At 49.5% G+C, this 19,511-nt stretch overlaps 1 protein-coding gene across 4 annotated transcripts in view; it reads right to left on the bottom strand.

The window, feature by feature from the left end:
• ASAP1 (ArfGAP with SH3 domain, ankyrin repeat and PH domain 1) overlaps window positions 1–19,511 on the bottom strand; it is a 275,799-nt gene that overhangs the window by 27,280 nt on the left and 229,008 nt on the right. For all 4 annotated transcript variants that reach the window (XM_053929547.2, XM_053929546.2, XM_045204925.2 and 1 more), the window contains 11 exons: window positions 19,145–19,232; window positions 17,044–17,092; window positions 11,997–12,160; window positions 11,417–11,550; window positions 9,695–9,786; window positions 7,421–7,607; window positions 7,096–7,181; window positions 5,975–6,090; window positions 5,753–5,820; window positions 4,686–4,793; window positions 2,834–3,062 (listed from right to left, as the gene is read on the bottom strand). In XM_053929547.2, the coding sequence (XP_053785522.1) occupies window positions 2,834–3,062; window positions 4,686–4,793; window positions 5,753–5,820; window positions 5,975–6,090; window positions 7,096–7,181; window positions 7,421–7,607; window positions 9,695–9,786; window positions 11,417–11,550; window positions 11,997–12,160; window positions 17,044–17,092; window positions 19,145–19,232 (1,321 nt within the window). The remainder of the gene's footprint in view (window positions 1–2,833; window positions 3,063–4,685; window positions 4,794–5,752; window positions 5,821–5,974; window positions 6,091–7,095; window positions 7,182–7,420; window positions 7,608–9,694; window positions 9,787–11,416; window positions 11,551–11,996; window positions 12,161–17,043; window positions 17,093–19,144; window positions 19,233–19,511) is intronic.

The raw sequence follows: 19,511 nt of genomic DNA, 5'->3' as shown, positions 1-19,511 counted from the left end.
ATGATCTTTCAGCATCCTTCTCGCTCTCAAATATCCTGGTTCTTTGGCCTAATTTTAGCATAAAGATGAAAGACAAACCAATGCTGAGAAAGCTGAGGGACTTCTGGTTTCAATAAACGTAAATCGGGGGCAGAGGGAGCTGCTCATTACCGGTGAGAAATTTCTGCACACTGAAATTTATGGCTCTGATTTGATCTCGCTGGACCTCACGTGTGAAGGGAGGTCAGGCAGCGAGCACTTCTGTCTAAGGCTCCGGGAGGGTGAGTCTGGGGGTCTGAATGGCTGAGTCTTCCGCCGCTGACTGAGCTCTGCTCCAGCACAAGGAGGCTTTGCTCAAAGGCAATTTAAGTCAAACTTCCTTGCATTTTGATGAGGCAGCTGGGGTTTCTGGAAAATATTCCTGAGTTGGGTTCAGAATGATTCTACTTTTCCCCTCAGTCCTCCCTCCCCTGATTAGTGGGGACTTGAGCCTGTGAGTCTGTTTCCGCCTCCCCAGAAGCCACCATCCCTCAGAGCCCCGGCTCACAGGGTGGGAATGGCTTCTGGAAGCAGAGGCCTCTGCCTGACTTGCCCCAGAACACGGGCAACCCAATTGAGTCAAGACGTCCTTGTTTTCATGCAAATGGTCTGTCAGTTCAACAGAATGAAATGAAAAAACCCCCCCGAAAACACACAAAAAATGGAAGGGCTACAAAACAGGGAAACTATCTCTACACAGAGCATCCACAGACCTTCAACCAGGTCTTCTAAGACCTCCATTCTAAACATCACCACTTTTCCAAGCGCACGGGAACGCGAGCCCTGCTAGAAGCAGGGTATTTCAGTCCCTTACAAAAGTCACAGGGCTGTGCTCGCGCATCTCCCCAGCACGGGCCAAACCTCCAAAGGTCAAGCCTCCGATCGGATGGCCTGCTATTCGCAGCCTGAAAGGACATGCTGATTCTAGTAGGGAGGGGCTTCTCTTTCCAATTATGGGAATTGCTTTTTTTGAGGGGGGCAGTCTATCCTTAGCTGACCATGGTTGTGATGGCCAAGTCCTAAGGACTTGTTTCAGCAGCTGGCTCATTACGTCAGCTCGCTCTTTGTCTTTGGGGCCTTTGGTGAAGAGCTAGTTAGAATTTACTCAAGGCAGAGATATGCTTGGCACTGAGTCCGACGGTGTATTCTGTGTCCCCTTGAGATAAAGTTACAGAAAGGGGTGCAGAGGTGAGACTCTGGTCCCCAGGACTCTGGCATCAGTGTCTCCTACAGACCTTTTTCAAGGTTCTCAGTCACCCGTCTAGCCAGGTCATTACCACATCGTCGATAACCACAATGAAGGGATGGGAATCCTTTCAGAGTACCGTTGCTGAACACTCGGTTTGGCCTAAAGGCTTCTCACGGTCCTCTTTGGGGTTAGAAAGGGATGTTCCTCTCTCCCCAGGCTGCTCCCCTCCCGGGGAGCCTCACTGCCCAGGTGAGCTGCAACACACTGTTCTCCCAGCACGGAGCGGCAGCCTGGGGTCTCGCGGGGGAGGCAGACTGGGCGCCTCATTTAGGCGCACTCAAGCCCACATACGGAACAGTAAGAAAAACACTGGCGGGTTCAGCTTTTGGCTTACACGTGCTGTCACGGTCACGGTCACGGTCACTGGTTATCTTTGATGAGAACGAGTCATGCCAAAGCCTTAACTTAACTTCTCTCCGTTACTCTATGATCTATGAGGCCATTTGGGGTCTCTCTAAGAACACAGCTCCCATTTATAGCACCGCCTCAATGGAGAGTAAGCTCTGCGAAGAAACACTGTTGTGAATAAAGCTCACATTTCCCAGAAAATGGCCCCAGTGTGATTCAAATAGGCACAGCTTTGTGTGCGGAGAGGCCCGGAATCCTGTGTTAGCACGAGCTGAGCACCCAGGGAGGACCTTGCATTTGGTTGCACTGACTGAGAAGAAGCCCAAAACCACAGCTCGGGGGACCTCTCACCGCCCCCCACCCCCACGACTGTGGGGACCCTTCAATGTTGGCATTTCTGTGCTCCAACCTGTCCCTGTCCAGGGGGACGCACAGACTTCCTGAGCAGGGTACTTTCTGTGGATTCAGGATACAGGACAAGCACTCTGTTGCTAGGAACAGGGTGGGGGACCATCGGCACCTGGCCCTAGCCTCGTGGAGGCCAGTGACGTGCGCTCTCAATAACCTCCCCTGGGGAAAATCCTGCCGCAGGTCATGTCTCATCAGAGAGCACAGGAGGGTGGGCTCAGGTCACACCGGACCTGGGTTAGCATCGCCGACAGCCGAGACCCAAAGGTCATTTACTCAGCATCTCTGAGCCACGATTCTCTGGTCTGCACCATGCCAGCACTGCAGTGCCCACCTTCTTTGTGAGCATGGAATGAGAAGGGCTGCGCTTGGAGCCTCCAGGGCTCCGGAACTGTGACCACCACTCCTGCCACTAGCACCAGAAGAGAGGCAAGTTAGTGCAAGGGAAAGGGACGTCAAAGAACTGAAATCCCACCTGTATTAAAGAGGGAAGAGCCCAGGTTCTGGACCCTGTGTGGACCTTGGACTGAATCACAACTCTACCACTCACCAGCTACATGACCGTGGACCAGCCACTCTACCTCCTCGAGCCTCAGTTTCCATATCTGTAAAATGGGCACCAAGAGCGCAGAGCAGGCGGGACTGCTGAGGCGAACCCAGAGATCGTGTGAGGAGAGCCCACAGCGCTGCCTATCCTGTAGCTGGCTCTGCCCTCAGTCACACTTCGTGCTCCTCGCACTTTCTACCTCCAGGCTGGACAGACTCCTAGCTCTGAGGATCGAGTCACAGGGCCCTTCTCAAAGACCGTACCTTTCCCGGCATTTCTAGGGGGCAGTGGAGGCGCCTCCGAGGTGGGTGACGTAGGTGAGTCTGTGCTCGTGGAGGCAAAGATCTGGTTGGTGAAGGCGCCGTAGGAGAGCCGCTGCTTGTCCCGTGGAGTGCCGAACCCCGGCAGTGACAGCTTGTCCTGGGGGGAGAGGCTGGAGGAGTGGCAGAAGCTCTGAGGTCGCGGGGAGCGCTCCTTCTTGATGGGGCTCGGCTGGCAGATGAGGGAAACAGTGCAGTGAGTGAGACAATACTCTATTGCAGGGTAGGCTCCCGTGGGAACCTGGGCTTCATTAGGTCACCCACGATGAAGGCCCAAGAGTCACCTCACAGTGCAAGGGAAGGAAGTGGACCACGTGGCTGACGTCTAATGCTGATGACTCAGACCTGTAGGTCCAACTCCAAACTCCTGGATTCAAAAGCATTTTCAATTGCCTGTACAGTGGCCTTGTGTTTGCACTCCTGGCGACACCTGTAGCATCCATGCAACTTTCCAAGTCAGGAACCTCACGTCATCCAGAGCCACCAGGTTGTGCACAGGGAGCTCAGGAATAACCTCACACCATGTCCCGTGCAGGAACCCACCAGCTCCCGCCCTTCCTGCCCCTCTCCATCCAGCCAATGTGAGGGTCACTGCACACACTGTGCTTCTAAACCTGTCTTCAGGCTTCTAGGCTCCAGTATGACCCCCGGGCCTTTGCACATGCTGTTCCCCCTCCTGAAATGATGCATTCCTTCTCACCTCTTTGCCTGGCAAGCGCCTCCCTACCCTTAGAAGCCCATTTCCAACTGCACTTCCTTGCTAAGGTCATCACTGTTCGCTGGGGTGGAGGCAGCTGCTCTGTCCTCTGAGCACTTTTCAGTAATCGCCTCCAGCCCCTATTACAAACAAGTGATCCACATAGGACAACTGGCCTCCTCTCGAAGTGGCGAAGGCCTTCAGGACACCTCTGCATGGACACCTTTGACCATTCTTTACGTCTGGCCTGGGAAAGAGGAAATACTGCGCACATATCCAGTGAAAGGTGCATGAACGAACCTTCAGAAGAGGTTAAGAACTATCTATGGGAGTCAGACAGAAGTAGGCGTGATCCCTGAGACTGCCTTTCCCAGCTCTGAGACTGTACACAAGTTGCAAAATGTCTGTGTGTATCAGTTTTCTCCTCTGTGATGTGGGACAGTGACAATGCCACAGTGGGCCTTTGGTAAAGACCACTTGAGGGGACACGGGTGACGTGCTTGCTGCTGCCTAGTCCATATTCAAGTGCTCGGTAAATGACAACTTATTCCTTTTTCAGTTATGTATCAACTTGGCTAAGCCACGGTGCCCAGGTGTTTGGTCAAACACCAGCCTAGGAGTTGCTCTGAAGATATTTTTTAGTATGCTAAGCATTCAGATTTTGAGCAGAGGGGATTACCCTCCATAATGTGGGTGGGCCTCATCCAGTTAGTTGAAGGCCTTAAGAGAAAAGACTGAGGTCCCCCACGGAGAAGGAATTCTGACTCCAGACTGCCTTCAGACCCAAGACTGTTGGGGTTTCCAGCCCGCCCCATACATTTTGGACTTGTCAGGCCTCACAAGTGTGTGAGCCAGTCCCGTAAAATACGTTCCATGCTTTCACTCTATATACACATCCTATTGGTTCTGATTCTCTGGGGAACCCTGACCGGTGCAGCTGTTCTATGGTGCCCAACAAGGAGCCGAGTCTGAGCCAAGAAAACGGCGCTGGTACGCCCGGTCACGAGACCAACCACCTCACAAAGACTGAGTGCTGTCCACACGGTGTAGAGAATTAGGGGACGAGTTCAGGAGTTTGGAGGCATTTTTGACACTCACCTTGTCATCCAGATCATCGTCGCTCTCATCCATCTCCTCCTGCCGGAGGTTCCATTCATATTCCACGTGCACGTGTGGGTTGAACTTTCCAGACTTAGCCTGGGAAAGCTGAAAGTAACAGTGGGTGTCACCATTTCAATTCAAATGCCAACATCATAGAAACACTGGGCAATCCCACCTTATTCCTACTTCCAGGTTAACCATCAGCAGATACATTATGAGCGAAACTGACTGGACAAGCTGAACCATCAGCAGCCAGGCTTAAGAGAAACTGCAAAAATTACAGGCAGGGCCTTTTTAGTTTGATAAGTTGACTTCTCTCCACAATGTAAAGCTTTCTCAAATATTATTAAAACGGGTCTCAAAACAGCAAATTCTTGGCTGGAAGGCAAAATCAGTGAAGTGGGAGAGGTGGACCTTTAAAGCCAGAGAGCCCCAGCGCATCCATGTCCCACTTTTCTTATTCATACATGGGGCAGGGACAACCAGAACTTGCTCAAGGGGGTCTTTGGTAATAAAAGAAGTACAACTGCGGGTCTGGAACTTGGCACTCGGCAGAAACACAGTGGAACAGAACTCATCTTTCCCATCTCATCCATTCCCATGGTTAAGAGAATCGCGTTCTGCTAAGGCCTGGAGTTGTAGGCAGCAACTACTGGGATCAAAACAAGGTGGGTGCACACCGGGGCATGGAGAGAGGAAGGCAGTGTGTTCAGCATTTTAAAAGCCACTGCACTCTGAATTCTACTTGCCCTATATTTGGAATTGGCTTCCCAGATAAGTGGTTTTTGCTGTTAAGCTACAGAGAAAGCCTAACGGTCTGGCAAGTAAAAAGCACGACCCCAAGGCATAAGCCCATCTGTAATAAAACCTCTCCAATGCCTTCCACAGGCAGGCGGACGGCAAATTTATCATTTTTTCAAACCTAGTCACAGAGCTTATCTCAATTTCTTCAGCCAATGTTCCAACAAATGAATCTGCTGCTTGTATCTCCCACTCCAGGTTCTGAGAGTGACATGCGAAGGCAGTCCATGAGTGCTGGCGACCCCACGCCCATTTCTGCTTACCAAATCTTCACACTGGGTGGCTCTGAGTCTCTTGGCTATGTCAAGGGCCGTCTCTCCGGCCTGGTTAACTAAAATCAGGGGAAAACAAAGGTGCATGATTATCTAGGACAGATCTTGAAAAGGCAAGAAACAATAATCAGACTAGAGTGTGACATGCCAATCTCCGTTTTAGCCAAAAAAGGCTCTTACGATAGCCGCTAAGACACCTGGCCATGCTCTTACCGACGTCCACAGTGGGCTTGCTCCTGAGAACAAGCTTCAAACACTCAGGTTTTCCATACATACTACAGTAGTGCAGAGCTGTGTTCCCCAGGGCTGTCTGCTTATCCGGGTTCCCACTGGAAAATCAAATCGTTAGAAAGAAGGACTTACTCACTGCCGATCAACCCCTTGTATCTGTGCTAACCACTGAGTCACATTTCAGAGCTACCACACAATTATGATGTCTCTAATATTCCACTCCAACAGAGAAGCAACACCATGACAGCACAGTCAGCATTTACAGAGTCTCATTTATACGGAGACAGACACTGTCTCTTAGCTTTTCACACGTCTTCTCTCCTTGAATCTTCACAAACGGCCAATGGGGCAGGTGCAATAGCACATCTTTTCTGGGTGACAACGGCTCAGGCACGGAGAGGATGAAGAGCTCACAGTCAAGATTATCAAGACATGGACGACTGAGCAGGGGTCTGAACACAGGCAGTTTGCATCTAGAGCCAACGTTCTCGACCAATGCGCCCCTGAGTAAGGGGCTTCAGTCACATGTGGGTTCAAATGCCCTCACTATTTCCTTCCCTCTCCGTTGGATGAGCTCTAGTTGCTCCTCCTGATCTGTGGCTTACAGATCTGCCCAATAAAGAATCCAGCAAGTCCAAACCTCCTGTGTTTAATACTGTATTCTTATGAGTATGCCCCAAGTGTGAATTAGCTAGCAGCCACATACATTGCCGTCTCGTGATGAACACTGTGTGGCCCTGAGCGGTTAAGTCTTCTCTTTTTCAACCACCCTAGTGCAGCAGGGTTTGGACCCAGAGACAGGATTTTACATTTATTTAGGCCGGGGGTTGGCAAACTATAGCCCGTGGGCCTTATCTGGCCCTCCACCTGTTTTTGTAAATAAAGTTTTATTGGAACATGGCCATGGTCACTCATTTGCATGTCATCTATGGCTGCTTTCATACAGCAGAGTTGAATAGCTGCAACAGAGACTTTATCTCCGCAAAGCCTGAAACAGTATCTGGCCCTTTATAGAAAAAGCTTGCTGCTGCCTGATCTAGGCCACTAATAGGACGGGTCTTTGTTAACTTACAGGGCATATTCAGAGCAAGAAAAAACCATACCAGTTTTGTACAAGAAAGTCAACCAAATGGAGAGACGTCTGGTCTGCAGTTCGGACTGCAAGATGAAGGGCTGTCTCCCCGAGCTCCTAAAAAGGACAGGATAAGTATAAATGGGGAGGGGAGTAAGATGTCTTACTCTGTCTAGGGCAGCTTCCTTCACATCAGTTACCCCAAAGTAATTATTGCTAGCCCCCCCTTTCACGCTCAGACTGTCCTGATTTGGACAGGGCCACTCGGTGCATTAGGTCTCATTCTAATCACGTGAGTATCTTGGAAACGGACCACCCACATCCCTTCCGTCACTAGGGTTTCAGTGCGGCCTCACCTGCCCGGGTTCCAGCAGTGGCTCCATGAGCTCCACGCCCTCTGCATAGACTTGAATTAGTGCAAGCAAATCCCTGGATCTGACGGCCTCGAGCAATTCGTTCAGTTTAGCGGATGAAGAAGAACAGGTCTTCCTCGAAAACCTATGATCTACATACTTTGCTGTGATGTATTCTTTCCGTACGGTCCTGAAAGACAGCAAAACATGACCAAGTACTTTTATTTTCCAAGAGCTAAGTAAGATGTCCATTTTTGCAGACCCATAGTTCTCTTTGAGAGAGTTATTTTAATTAAGATACTTCTTTTCGACGATCAAACACACCAGGCTGTAGATCAAGTTATTCCAGCAGAGACAGAAGGGCGAACCTGGTATGTATTCACCAGCGCGTGCAGCTATGCACAGATACAAAATTAACGGGCACGCAGATCCTAGCAGGGTTCTTTTCCCCAACGGGCAACAGCCTGAGACACTGGCTATGTGCTGCAACTGCAAACCCAGGCACACAGAAGTGTACAAGGCACATGAAAAACTGCAGAAGTGAAAGCGATTCTGAAAGACCAATGAAAAGGTTTCAGAGCTTCATGGAAAGGATGTCAGTCACCTGACCTCACTCTGTATTGTAGCAGGTAAGGAAACTGAGGCACAGACAGGCTGTCATCAAAGCCTCGATTCTCTGTAATCTGTGCTCATTGGTGTAGAACCGACATCCGAGCAGTGTCTGCGTGGGGCTCGATGCTAGAACACTCTTGTCAGCTGGATGTCCGCAGGTAAGTCCAGGTGCCGCATCTGCTCCCCAGCACCCCCGACTTTTCTTCTGTGGCACTTACACAGTTATGCTCACACTGCTAACTGTTGAATTTCTGAGTTACAGCCCACCTTCCTCTCCAGATTCCTGGTGTTGTGAGAACAGGGTTTGTATCTGGTCTGTGTTCTGCTGGTTCCCCGGCAGCTAACATGATATGAGGCACAGAGTGAATGCTTGATACGCGTTTCTTGAATTCAAGGAAAGTCAAGTGTCAAGGGACCTACAGGGAGATTTTATTTTATATAGTTTCAGAGTGAAAACAACATTTCTCTCGGATGGCCCCATAATAGTTTTACTGCTTTGCAAACGTGGTGCCTGAATAACTTCCAAGGAGGGGCGGGTAAAACATTTAGGCAGGAGGCTACTTCACAACACCTTCCCTGCTCACAGGCTGGGACTCAATCCTTCTTCCTATTCATCCACAGCATTAAAAAAACTTTTTAAAGTGCAAACCCAATGTAACAATTTTTTAATAGGTTTAAAGAGTCACATGACTCAAAAATATAAAGTGATATCAAAAGGTGTTGATGGGGGAGTCTCCCGCTCACACCCACCCCAGAGTAAGCACTTAAGCTTCCTGGGTGCTTTCTCGGGTTTCTCCAAACACAATTTCAAATGAATGTGTTTACGTATCCGTCACCGTCCAAATCCATTTGATGTCTGAGTTCAGATAGGAAATAGCGAGAGTTCAAAGTGAGGAAATTCATCAGCAAGTTTACCCAAAGCTCAGTTCCTGAGTCTGGACGGTCAAGAGGGCTAGCATGCTTGTTTTCAGCTCCCTCCCCGGCTTCCTTGCCCTGAAGGCGCTGTGTCTTGCCCAGTGCTCTGCTCTGCTCAGCAGCAGTCCTGGAGAGCATCCCAAATCAGGACACAGGAAGTGTCCTTATTCTTACACGTAGTTGTGCAGCTCACACAATAAACTCGTCCGCCAGATGCCTATGGACGGCGCTTGCTTTTGCTCCTCATCTCGCTCTATCACAGAGCAGGAATAAACTCCCAGAAGAGAGCCTGCTCAGTTGAAGGTAAATACGTTTCTAACTGTGATAAATATGGCGAGTTGGTTCCTCACGGGGAGCGTGCATTTGCATTCCCACCAGCAACACGGGACAGAGTCTAGAATGTTTGTTTCCCCACAGTCTTGCTGAGTGGGCTGTTAAAGCATCTGGACTTCTGCCAATCTGACAGACATCTCCCACTGCTTCTGTGTCCCTTACTTATCACAACATGCCATGACTTAGAAGTAATCGTCCCCATGAGGATTTATCCTCCCGAGCAGCTGCAACTCCCTAGGGGAAGGTGATGCTGAAAATAACCTGTGCATTCCAGAAAGTTCTCTGCTTTGCTCTGCTTTTTCCTCATAATGTGGTTTCCCTTGCAGGGCAAAGCACTATAACCACTAGGAAGTTTTGGGTGAGGGTTCAGAAACGATGACAGAATGGTACAGAACTCAAGATATTAGAAGTACTTACATATCACTTGTCGGGGTGGGTTTAGGTGAGGGGCTTGGTAAATTCGCTTCCATAATGTCATTGAAACTATTATTTCCTACATTCTTGGCCAGCTGTAACATAAACAGAACACAACATAGCAAACTCTTTACCCCTGGTTTAAAAGGTTTCTATTATTTGCTTTTGAGGTTTCTGAGTATGTACTTTCCCCCACCTGGTTCAGAATACAAACCATCTATCCAACTGGTCAACAGATATTTGCTGAGCACTTGCTATGTGCCAGGCTTTAGAGCTGGGAAATAGAGACGGTAAGCTACGTTCCCCCCTGGAGGAACTTACTATGGGCTAGAGGGACCACTGGTAAGAAAACCAGTAATTTTTACAAATACAACGTGATAAACGCTAGAGCCGAAGAGGGTGTGGCCCTACGCCCACATCATCGGAGTCCGACACAGCAGGCTCCACATGAATCCAGGTTAAATGCTTAACGAACAACCACAGCTGTGCAACTGCCACCATGCCTCACGCTGGACGGAGCAGCTCTACTCGACAAAAAAGAAATCAGGACTCCCTTATATTCAGGGTACAAATTTAGATGCGACAGGCAACCAGTGAAAAGGCTCCAGTAGGCATTCTGCTTCTGGGTTCAAGGTTCTTCCACAAACAGTGGTCCTGAAGGTCCTTTGGTCATTCAGGTAATTTGGGGTCTATGTGAAGTTTAAGGAGCATTCACGCAATCAGATTCCTGAAGTGGACGGGGAGCCCGGTACCGGCGCACGTTCTGAATTTCCTGTCTCCTAAGTCGAGGGGCTCCCACAACACAAGACCGACCCTCACGCCAGACGACCAAGACTGCCGGCCAGGTGACTGACTGCCTTGACCTTTGGGGACTCTGTTCCAGATGAGGCAAGCGATGAGCCAGGCTTTCAGGTTCCTGGTCCCCCTTTTTTGCTCAAGGGCCTGCTGTCTGAGGTGAAGCCCTACCTTACTTCCAGCATTTTCATTGTTAGTATAACAACTCCCAGAGCCCCAGATACAAATTATGCAACACGGGGCTTATGACCAGAAGGCATCATGCCCAGGGATGTTCCCCACCTTTACCTGTGTACTGTGGGGGCCATTTAACTTGGACCTGATGAGGGCCCCACATATGGGTGAATCACGATGGGATGGGCGGGTTATAAGCACATGGGAGTGTTTGCGACCCTTTTCCCTACCGTAAAGCTCAGCCCCACACCTGCACACGGCTCTCCCCGTGCTGCCTAAGAAGTGCTGGCATAAGGAGTGATTGGTTTCAGGGCAGCAGCTTCCAGGCCACTCTCCGTTCACGTGCACGTTTACAAACTTACAAACAGTAAAAATAGAGGAAAAAACACTTCATTTTAACAACATAAGCCCCTAGGTAGAGTAGGTGACTTTGGTACCTACCACCCTTTACTACTTTTCAGTGAATCCTGTAAAACTGATCCGCAAGAAAAAGGCAGCTTTGAAAAAGCCCACCCCAGAAGGGCCAGTTTAACTGACTAAGTATGGAAGTGTGTGATTCACCAGTTCTTCAAACAGGAAACAGAAATAGTCAACATTACAGAGGACAAGATTTACATTTTAAATATCTGTGCAAATTAAACAAAATTCAGGATTTAGAATTTTTGGACTCAGCAGGAACAACCTCAAAGCGATATATTAGGTATATTCACAACAACAAACTTAAAGTTTCCTTCCTAAGTACAGGTCGCTACTTACCAAGAGTTCAGAAGTCCCTAATTTGTCTAGTTCCAAAGACTGGATGCGAGAAATATGAACCCCCATTTCCCTGTGGATGCCGGAACATTCTATGCAGGTCAAAATACCCAAGTTGGTGGAAAGCCAGGTTGGTTCTGTGGAGAGGATTTTGAAGACAATGAACAAACAAGGCATCCGATTTTAGTGTGCCCACTGCAGAGGAAGCTACAACGGTAGCAGTAAAACTTTTAAACAAGTACAGGGGGAGGATTTACGTGGAAGAATGGCCTGGGGCTACTACAAAAATGGATAGCTTGTTAGAGAGCAGAAAGTCAAGTTTGAAAAAACTTCCTTTCAATATTGAATTGAAAACAAAATTAAGTTCTTTATTCTTACTAGCAAAGGTAGCATTTTGGCAGGTGAACACGTGGAGAGAGCAGGTGGGAGCTTTCCAGGTACAGCCCACAGTGTGGGTCAGTCCAGTTGGGAATATGCGTTGGGTGCGTCCGTAAGGGGAAGAGGGTTTTAAATTACCGCTCATTTATCTTCTACAAGAGGAGAAAGATGTTTAACAAGCCAGCTCCACTTTGGAGACCAATACCTGACGAGCCACAGTCGCAGCAGACATCATTTCCAGGGAGCCTCTGGACGTCCTCGATAATGGCTTTGGTCAGGTCTTCCAGGCTGTTCTCGCCCGTGCTCTGCTCTCCACGGAAGGCCATGGTCAGGGCCTCTTCTTTGCTGTTTGTCAACACTGAAATCCATCTGTTGTCGAAACAGGAAGGAGACCTTGTTTTCTCCGCATTGCAACAAACCTGCGTTCACCAAGAGATACCAGAAGCGACACCACTCCCCCGCAACAGTGAAGAAAGAAGAAAACGAAAGAAACGAAACCTAAAGGAAAGAGAGTTAAAGGGTGGAAAGGGACACAGCAGAGAGAACGGGAGAGACGCGAGGAAGAGGTGGGACAGGTCGGGTCAGTATCGCTGAGGACCTACACAGACACACCCTAGGCCACAAGGAGGAAGGACCGGTGAGGAATGGCTGGGAGGCAGGGTAGAGTTCAGCGAGAGGCCTCTGTTCTCCAGAGGCCCAGCTGGGGGGACCCTGGCAGGGACACTACACAGGGCATTTCATTAGCTGCCACGAAAATCTATGCTTATGGAAAAGGTATGTTAACGTGGAAACATGCTGGCATTTTAATCTACAATGGAAAGTGAAGACTATTAAATTATATATACACTATGATCCCAATGTGTACTGAACAAAATAGTCCTCTCCCACCAATCTGTGCACAAAATAACCCGAATGCCCAGCAACAGGGGGCTGATTAATAAAGCATGGAATAACCAGAAAGTGGAATGGTTACCCAGGCATTAAAACTGAAGTGTTTTACTAATTTTTGAATAACATTGGGGAAATGCTCATAACATAATGTTTTGTGAAATAAATAGGAAAAACCATTATATATAATATAGCCTCACATCTAAATGCATGCCTAGAGTATGTATTTTTGTTTGGAAAAGAAAAGGCTAGAAGGAAACTCATAAAATGCTGTTGGGGCCCCTGAGGGATCTTCTGTAGGAAAATGGGTGGATGGATTGCTCGGCTCTATGCCTCTGTTATTGTCCATATCTATAGGGAGCTGGTACTACTTTCATGAGTGGGAAAAAAAAGCCACATTTACTTTTTTTTAAGAAGAAAAGGAAAAACATTTCTAAACCACAGTTTATTGTTACCTACTGCAGAGACAGGTAATAGCTATTCTCAGCAGAGAACCAGAGGTCCGGAAATGAGGCTCCAGTTTTTTGAGTGTCTTGTAGGATCAAATGGATGTGAAAGAAAGGACTGGCTACAACAGGTTTTGAATTAGTAATGGGAATTAAAAGACAATCCAAATTACCTGGAGTATGTGACCTGCAAGTCCCGCCTTTGACTCTAGGTGGCGCTCACCTTCAGTTTGTTGTGAGAAATGACCTGTGCACAGCTTAGCTTTTCTACTGTGATGCAGGAAGCACTCACTGCACCTCAAAACCAGCAGTCTAGGGATGGGCGGGGAAGGGGGTTATTTAACACCTTTTACATGAAACTGTGTTTTTTTCCCACTGTTTAGTCTCAAGTTACAAACTAGAAACTGTTTTGATAAAAACAGTTTAAGAACCCAGACTCAAGAGAACCGGTCACAGCATGTTATCCGTGGCACCGGTATGGCTGAAGTTCTCTTTCTGCCTGCAGGGTCTCTACTCTGTTTTCCTTACGCATTTCGACACTCTGCCTATTTGACGTTACACATATCTACTGCGTGCCAGGCACTTACAATCTTTCTTGTGCAACCCTCCAACCAGCCCAAGCAAGCGCCTACAACACCTGATCCACGAGGAAACAAGCCTGGAGAGGCTGAACAGCGAGCCCAAGGGCCGCAGCTGGAGCGCTGTCAGACGGGGTGAAAAGACACTTCCAGGGACTCCCGTTTGCAGAGTTCTCTCCCTTACGCTGTTTTTGCCTCTTTATTCACGAGGTCATGACAAATAAGGAAATAAGGAAGTCTCTCACAATAATCAGAAAACACACATGGAAAGGACAATGCGTTTCCTGGAGGAGTAATTCAAATTTGGTGGAATCGAATGGCTACCTTTCCAAAGGGTGGAGATCAAAATAGCTATTTCTGACAATTAAAAAAAAAACTTTAAATTACTTTAAAGTAACAGGCATACAAAAATACAAGAAAGAAAATAATGCCTAATTGTATTTTAACACTTTAAAAGTAACTTTGAGTTTACAGGGTTAAAAAAATTGGCACTGTAGCAGGAGCTTTACACATTTTTACCCCAAGTCTCAAAGTCTGCAAGCGAGGCCCATAGTCCCCACTGAACTGGCAAGAAGACTGCGGTGGGATGTGGGATGATCGGCCGCGGTAGTAAGGGCAGAGCTGGGAGCAGCTGTCAGGTCGGCCTGCCTTAACTGTGCAGCTGCTCTTTCTACTGCACCTGCCTCCTTCCTCGGCGAGCAGTGATTTCTTCACTCAACCTCACTGCACACTCTCCCATGAGAGGGAAACCTAGAGGTGCAGTGAAAGCAAATGAAGAACTGAGGCCTCCCTCTGGGGCACGTGCCTCCTCTGCAGAAAGCCACTACCTCCTACATCACTCAAAGTCCCCCTGTCACATCGCCACGAGCACCCAGAGGATTCCAAGTGCACGATGTGCCACAACTGCAGGAGGGGCCCAGCAACCCTGTACTACAGGGTGTGAGGTCCCGCAGCAGGAAACTGATGCCTCTTGGGCCAACTCAACTACCCATAGGTCAGAAGACTAAAGGCCGTGGTCTGAGACAGAGGAGAACAAGGAAGTGTTCCCCCAATCTCCTGCCTGTCCTCCCACTTAGGGCTGTGAGGAAGGGAAAAGAGAAGCAAAGCACAAAATGACAGAAGGGAAAGCAACATTCCAAGGTGACTTTAGAAACTCTTCATGGGACATGTGTCAGGGCTGCCCAATGCACGTGACAGCCTGCGATACCTTTTCCAGCAGGAGCCAGTTAACAGCCTTCACAACCAGGAATGCTGGTCTCCTCCAATCACACCCTATCTGCCACTTTCCAAGAGGGGCCTTAAATAATCACCTCTTGTTCCCTTGTCTTACAAAGGAGAGTGAAGTTCCTAAAAGTAAACCAAGCGATGCCAGCCAGACCCAGGTAAGCGTACGGCTCGGGCTTTGCAATTCTCTCACTGCTGCACTCCTAGCCTCTGTCTCGCGGCGCTGAACCTCCAATGGAACCTGTGTGACGAGCTGGAAACAGCACAGGCATCAGAGCCAGGCTTCCAATCGCACGTCTACTGTTCCGAGTCTCACCATCCAAACGGGGAAGGTCTGCCACCCTCAGGGTGTGTTTGAAAGGAGCAGAGGTAGTGCAGGTGAGTCCCTGCTGCTCGGCTCACAACAGGCGCCAATGTGAGGGCAACTGGACGTCCTGGATGCTGGAGGACGTATGACTCGACCACGAGATGCTTGAGTCACTAGGACTGTGACCACAAGCACACTGTGCCCTGTTTCCTCACGTTCAGACTAGGGATGACAGTCACTACTTTCTGTGGTCGGGAGGATTAATAAGGCATGACATGCACTCAGCACAGTATGATCGCAATGTGCGTCACCTATTTTGGGAGTAAATACTACCTCTCTCAATCTGAGGTGGAGGGTCAGCCCTCCTGACTGTCCCCATTTTTCCTGGTTTCTAGTCACCTTCCAGCTGGCCAACTCTATCCCGGCAACGTCTGGCCATCTGTCGTCTCCTTTCTCTTCCTCCCTGCCCCTTCTAGGCCAGCAGGATCTCCCACCTGTGCAGTGTTTACGCCCTTCCCACGCCTTCCTGAGCCAGCTCTGGCTGCTTACCTTCCTCTTCCTCAAGTCATCTCTGAGCAGCACCCCCAAGTACCCAGGAGGGTGTGCGCCCCAGTCTGTGTGCCCACAGCACCGGCCTCCTCGGTCCCCGCACTATGTCGCCTGCCCTTCTCGTCCAGGGGAGACCAAGTTCCTCCAGGCAGGGGCTCTGTTGACCTCAGTGCTGCATTCTCAATGCTTTGCATCGGTCTCAGGATGTAGCTGGCATTTATTAAACTGTCAGGTGACGGAATGACCTGTGCACCTTTCTCCTCTTTTCCCTTGGTTTCTCCTACCCTTTCGCTCAGTTTTTCACTGTTTCTCCCAACTCCACATCCTTTGTATCCACTTCTTACTCTCTCTCTCCGATCCCCATCCTTTCTCCCCAGAGATGGGGAAAGAGTAAAATTCTCCAGAGCGGGAGGAGACAGAAAGGAAGAGGAGAGAGAGATGGGGTGAGTGGCAGGACACGGGGTGTGAGCAGAATTCTGCGGCTCTACGGGAATACTTAAGGCAGGAAAAGAGTATTCACTGTGCACTGCCAGAGACGCAGGAGCTACCCGTCCGAACACTGTAGAAAGACCTCACTGCCAGCGCTCACACAAATGTCCCCTCGCCCCGGCAGCCGAGGCTGCAGCAGTCCCACACTGCTGTTTCAGTCCCCGCCAGGCTACAGGACAGAAGAGGGAATGATGATGGCTCCGGGCCAGGGATGACATGAAAAAAAGGTCTGCCTAAGATGGCACACCTGTCGGGTGAGGGTAGGATTCCAACCCAGGAGTGAGGGACAGACACCAAGGCCAGTTCACCCCCCACGCCAGGCTCTCTCACAGAAGGGTTCCTGCCAGTCTGGCCCCTCACCCCGACAGCACGATCCCAGGGAGCCTGGCTCACGCACCTGGCCACCAAACACTGGGCACGCCCTCTAAGTGCTGGCGACGTGATTGCAAGACAGGAAGACACAATCCTTGTCCTCAGGAAGCTCTGGGTCTCTAGGGGCTCAGCCTGAACTGGGGCCTCACAAGGGGGTGGGCAGAGGCTTTGGGGCTGAGAGGAGAGCGCATGCCCCTGGGATGGTGGGACTTGAGCAGAGTCTTAAAGGAGGTGCCAGAGTTTACCGGGCACCACAGAGAGAGAGCAAAGCGGGAAGGCCCACAGAGGAGAGACAAGCATGGGGAACCGCCAGGAGCGGTGCTCCGTCACAAAAGGCATTCGCCTTGGCGTTTTGCACTGGACAGAGGTGCGCTGTGCCAGCCTTTCAGAGCTACTTACGCTACGTAATCCTGTTCATCTTCCGCCTGAAAGTGATACGTCCTATTATCTAAAATACAAAACAGAAAGCAAAGTGGAACCTTAGAAAGCAGAACACCTTTAGGTCTAATAAAAACTTCCCAAGTTCCTACAAAAAAACCCTTCACAGTAGAAGTAGATTTTAGTATTCTTTTGTTTTTACACCATTTTGTTTCGGCAGTTACACGATTCATCTGTCAATACTGTTTTTTCTGAAGTGCCATAGGAATGCAGTAAAACAACCGCAAACACCCCGCAAATATCTGGCACTTCTGAAAAAAGTGGGGAGGGGGGCGGGCCCCACCCGCTCGAATGGATCCCAGCGACACACTGCGGAGTGCTAGTTGCCACTGCAGTATTTCACTTTTCATTTTCAACTGGCCTTTTATTGTGTTCCCTTTACAAATGGTTTTTTCAGAAATGATTCACAACTCGCAGGGCAGCTCGGACAAGCGGGCTTAGTCTGCCTCAGAGAAGTGTGGGCTGCTCCCTGCTCAAAGCAGGCTTCAGGGAAGAAGGCCCTGACCTCAGTTCACCGGGCATCTCAGGCTGCTACCCGGGGGGAGGAGGGAGTGGCCTACCTTGGATAGTTCAGGCAGCTGTTTATAAGGGAAGCTCTTTCTTAAAATTAAGAATCTGCTAGGAGGCTTCAACATATCAGGTCAAATGAACCTTTACTTCTAGCCAGCCCCTCATTGTGTGGCTGCTCCAGGCTAGGCATTCACACCCCCATCTCCCAGAGAGAGATGGTGTGCACAGACAAGAACATGCCATGGAGAGTCTCAGCTGAATGTCTGTTTTGATGCTGTGTGACTATGTGTGAGTCACTGAACCTCTCTGGGCCTCAGTTTTCTGTCAAATAGGAAACTGGCTTTTGTGAGGATTAGCAATGATGCACATAAAGCACCTGGCACATATTAGATGTTTGATAACTGAAGGCTGCAGTTATGCTTGCACAATTCAATAACCTACAGGTTCTGAAATCTCGAGGTTCTTGGCTTTTTGAAGTCATATTTTAACTCTCATTAATAACCCAAGAAATTGCTTGGTAGTAAAAATCACAGGGGATCAGAACTTCAATATGTGCTACAAAATCCAGCTCAGAGTCCATGCTAAGAGCCCCAGGACTGATCCTGTCTCTGGGTTTCGACTCACACGACGGCACCTGAAGGAGGTCAAGTGCAGGGAAGCGCTTTTGTGGTCTACACACACACAGAGTGAGCATGCAGGCTGTCGGCCTGCCTGGGCCGGGGGGAGCTGCAGAGAGGGAAGGATGCTGAAGGGTGGTGCTGTGGGATCCATGGTATTTGTGGGAGTCACTGTATCGGCACGGCCTTTACAAAGAGGTGTCCCATCAGCTATGTGAGCGTCACAGTGCAGCCACGGGCCAGGTGCAGGCACAGGGAGCCAGCCTGGAGGAAAACGATCTCCCCCACCAACTCTCCAAAGTCTCTGAGAACACACAGTGTAGGCTGGTGGGTAGGTCTTTCTGTACCCGAGTCACAGGAGAAAAGCACTCTCTGATCCCTGGGGCAGGAGAGTGACAGAACATAGTGTCATCCATTCATGGAGTTTGAAGGCAGTGATGAGTGGAAGCAGGGAATTTTTCCTTTAAAAGCTCAAGTTTGCAGGCTTAAAAGTATAAGCAAATCAGTTGTTCAAATAGAGCGGCACACCTGCCTTTCCAAAGATACCTGAGAACCACCTGGGGACTTTCAACAAAATACCGATGTCTGGCCTCACAGCCAAGACTACAATTTAGCAGATCTAGGAGAGAAATGGGAATGTACTTAGCAAAGTCTCTCCAAGGCGACAGAGCTGTGTGCCACGGTCAGGAATTGGTCTAATTCACCTTACGAATCTAGGTTCGATTCCACTGCAAGTCAGATCTGACACGGCCCCGCCCTCATCTGGAGCGGACGGCTCAGCATAAACTCAGCCCCGAGAGGTCTCCCTAGGACTGCGTGTGCAGACAGCGAGGAGCCCTGCTTGGAAAAGCCGCTGCCTCAGTGCCCAGAGAAAGGAAACGGGCAGCCACCAGCATCCACCGTAACCGACCGACTCGCAGGGAAAAAGCACTCACGTGAGATCAGGTCAAAAGACTTCTTGTCCTCGGCATTCGGTTTCACCTGGCAGGTGAGCAGGTTCAGCTTCGCTGGCTGCCTGTTAGACTGGAACAGAGAACATGGAGAAGTGACCTGTAGCACCTTCCCCTCCCCTGCAGGGTCAGTGCCCAGGGGTGGGGTCGGGGGAGGCAGGTGGTTGCAGGCAGCAAATTTGATAAAGTCTTATTCAGCCATCAGGATTCTGAATGTCATTAAAGAAGGAAAAATAATTTTGGTGGTCTAACAAATGTCCTTAACCATACATAATATCTGGTGATTAATTAGAATGGAACCAGGAAAATATACCTTTCAATGAAGAATGGGCATGGTCCATGAAAATGCACC

The sequence above is a fragment of the Desmodus rotundus genome, chromosome 8 (assembly GCF_022682495.2).
Source record: "Desmodus rotundus isolate HL8 chromosome 8, HLdesRot8A.1, whole genome shotgun sequence".
NCBI classification, from domain to species: domain Eukaryota; kingdom Metazoa; phylum Chordata; class Mammalia; order Chiroptera; family Phyllostomidae; genus Desmodus; species Desmodus rotundus.
The sequence above is the reverse complement of the archived record's forward strand: the minus strand, read 5'-3'. Positions and strand labels throughout refer to the sequence as shown.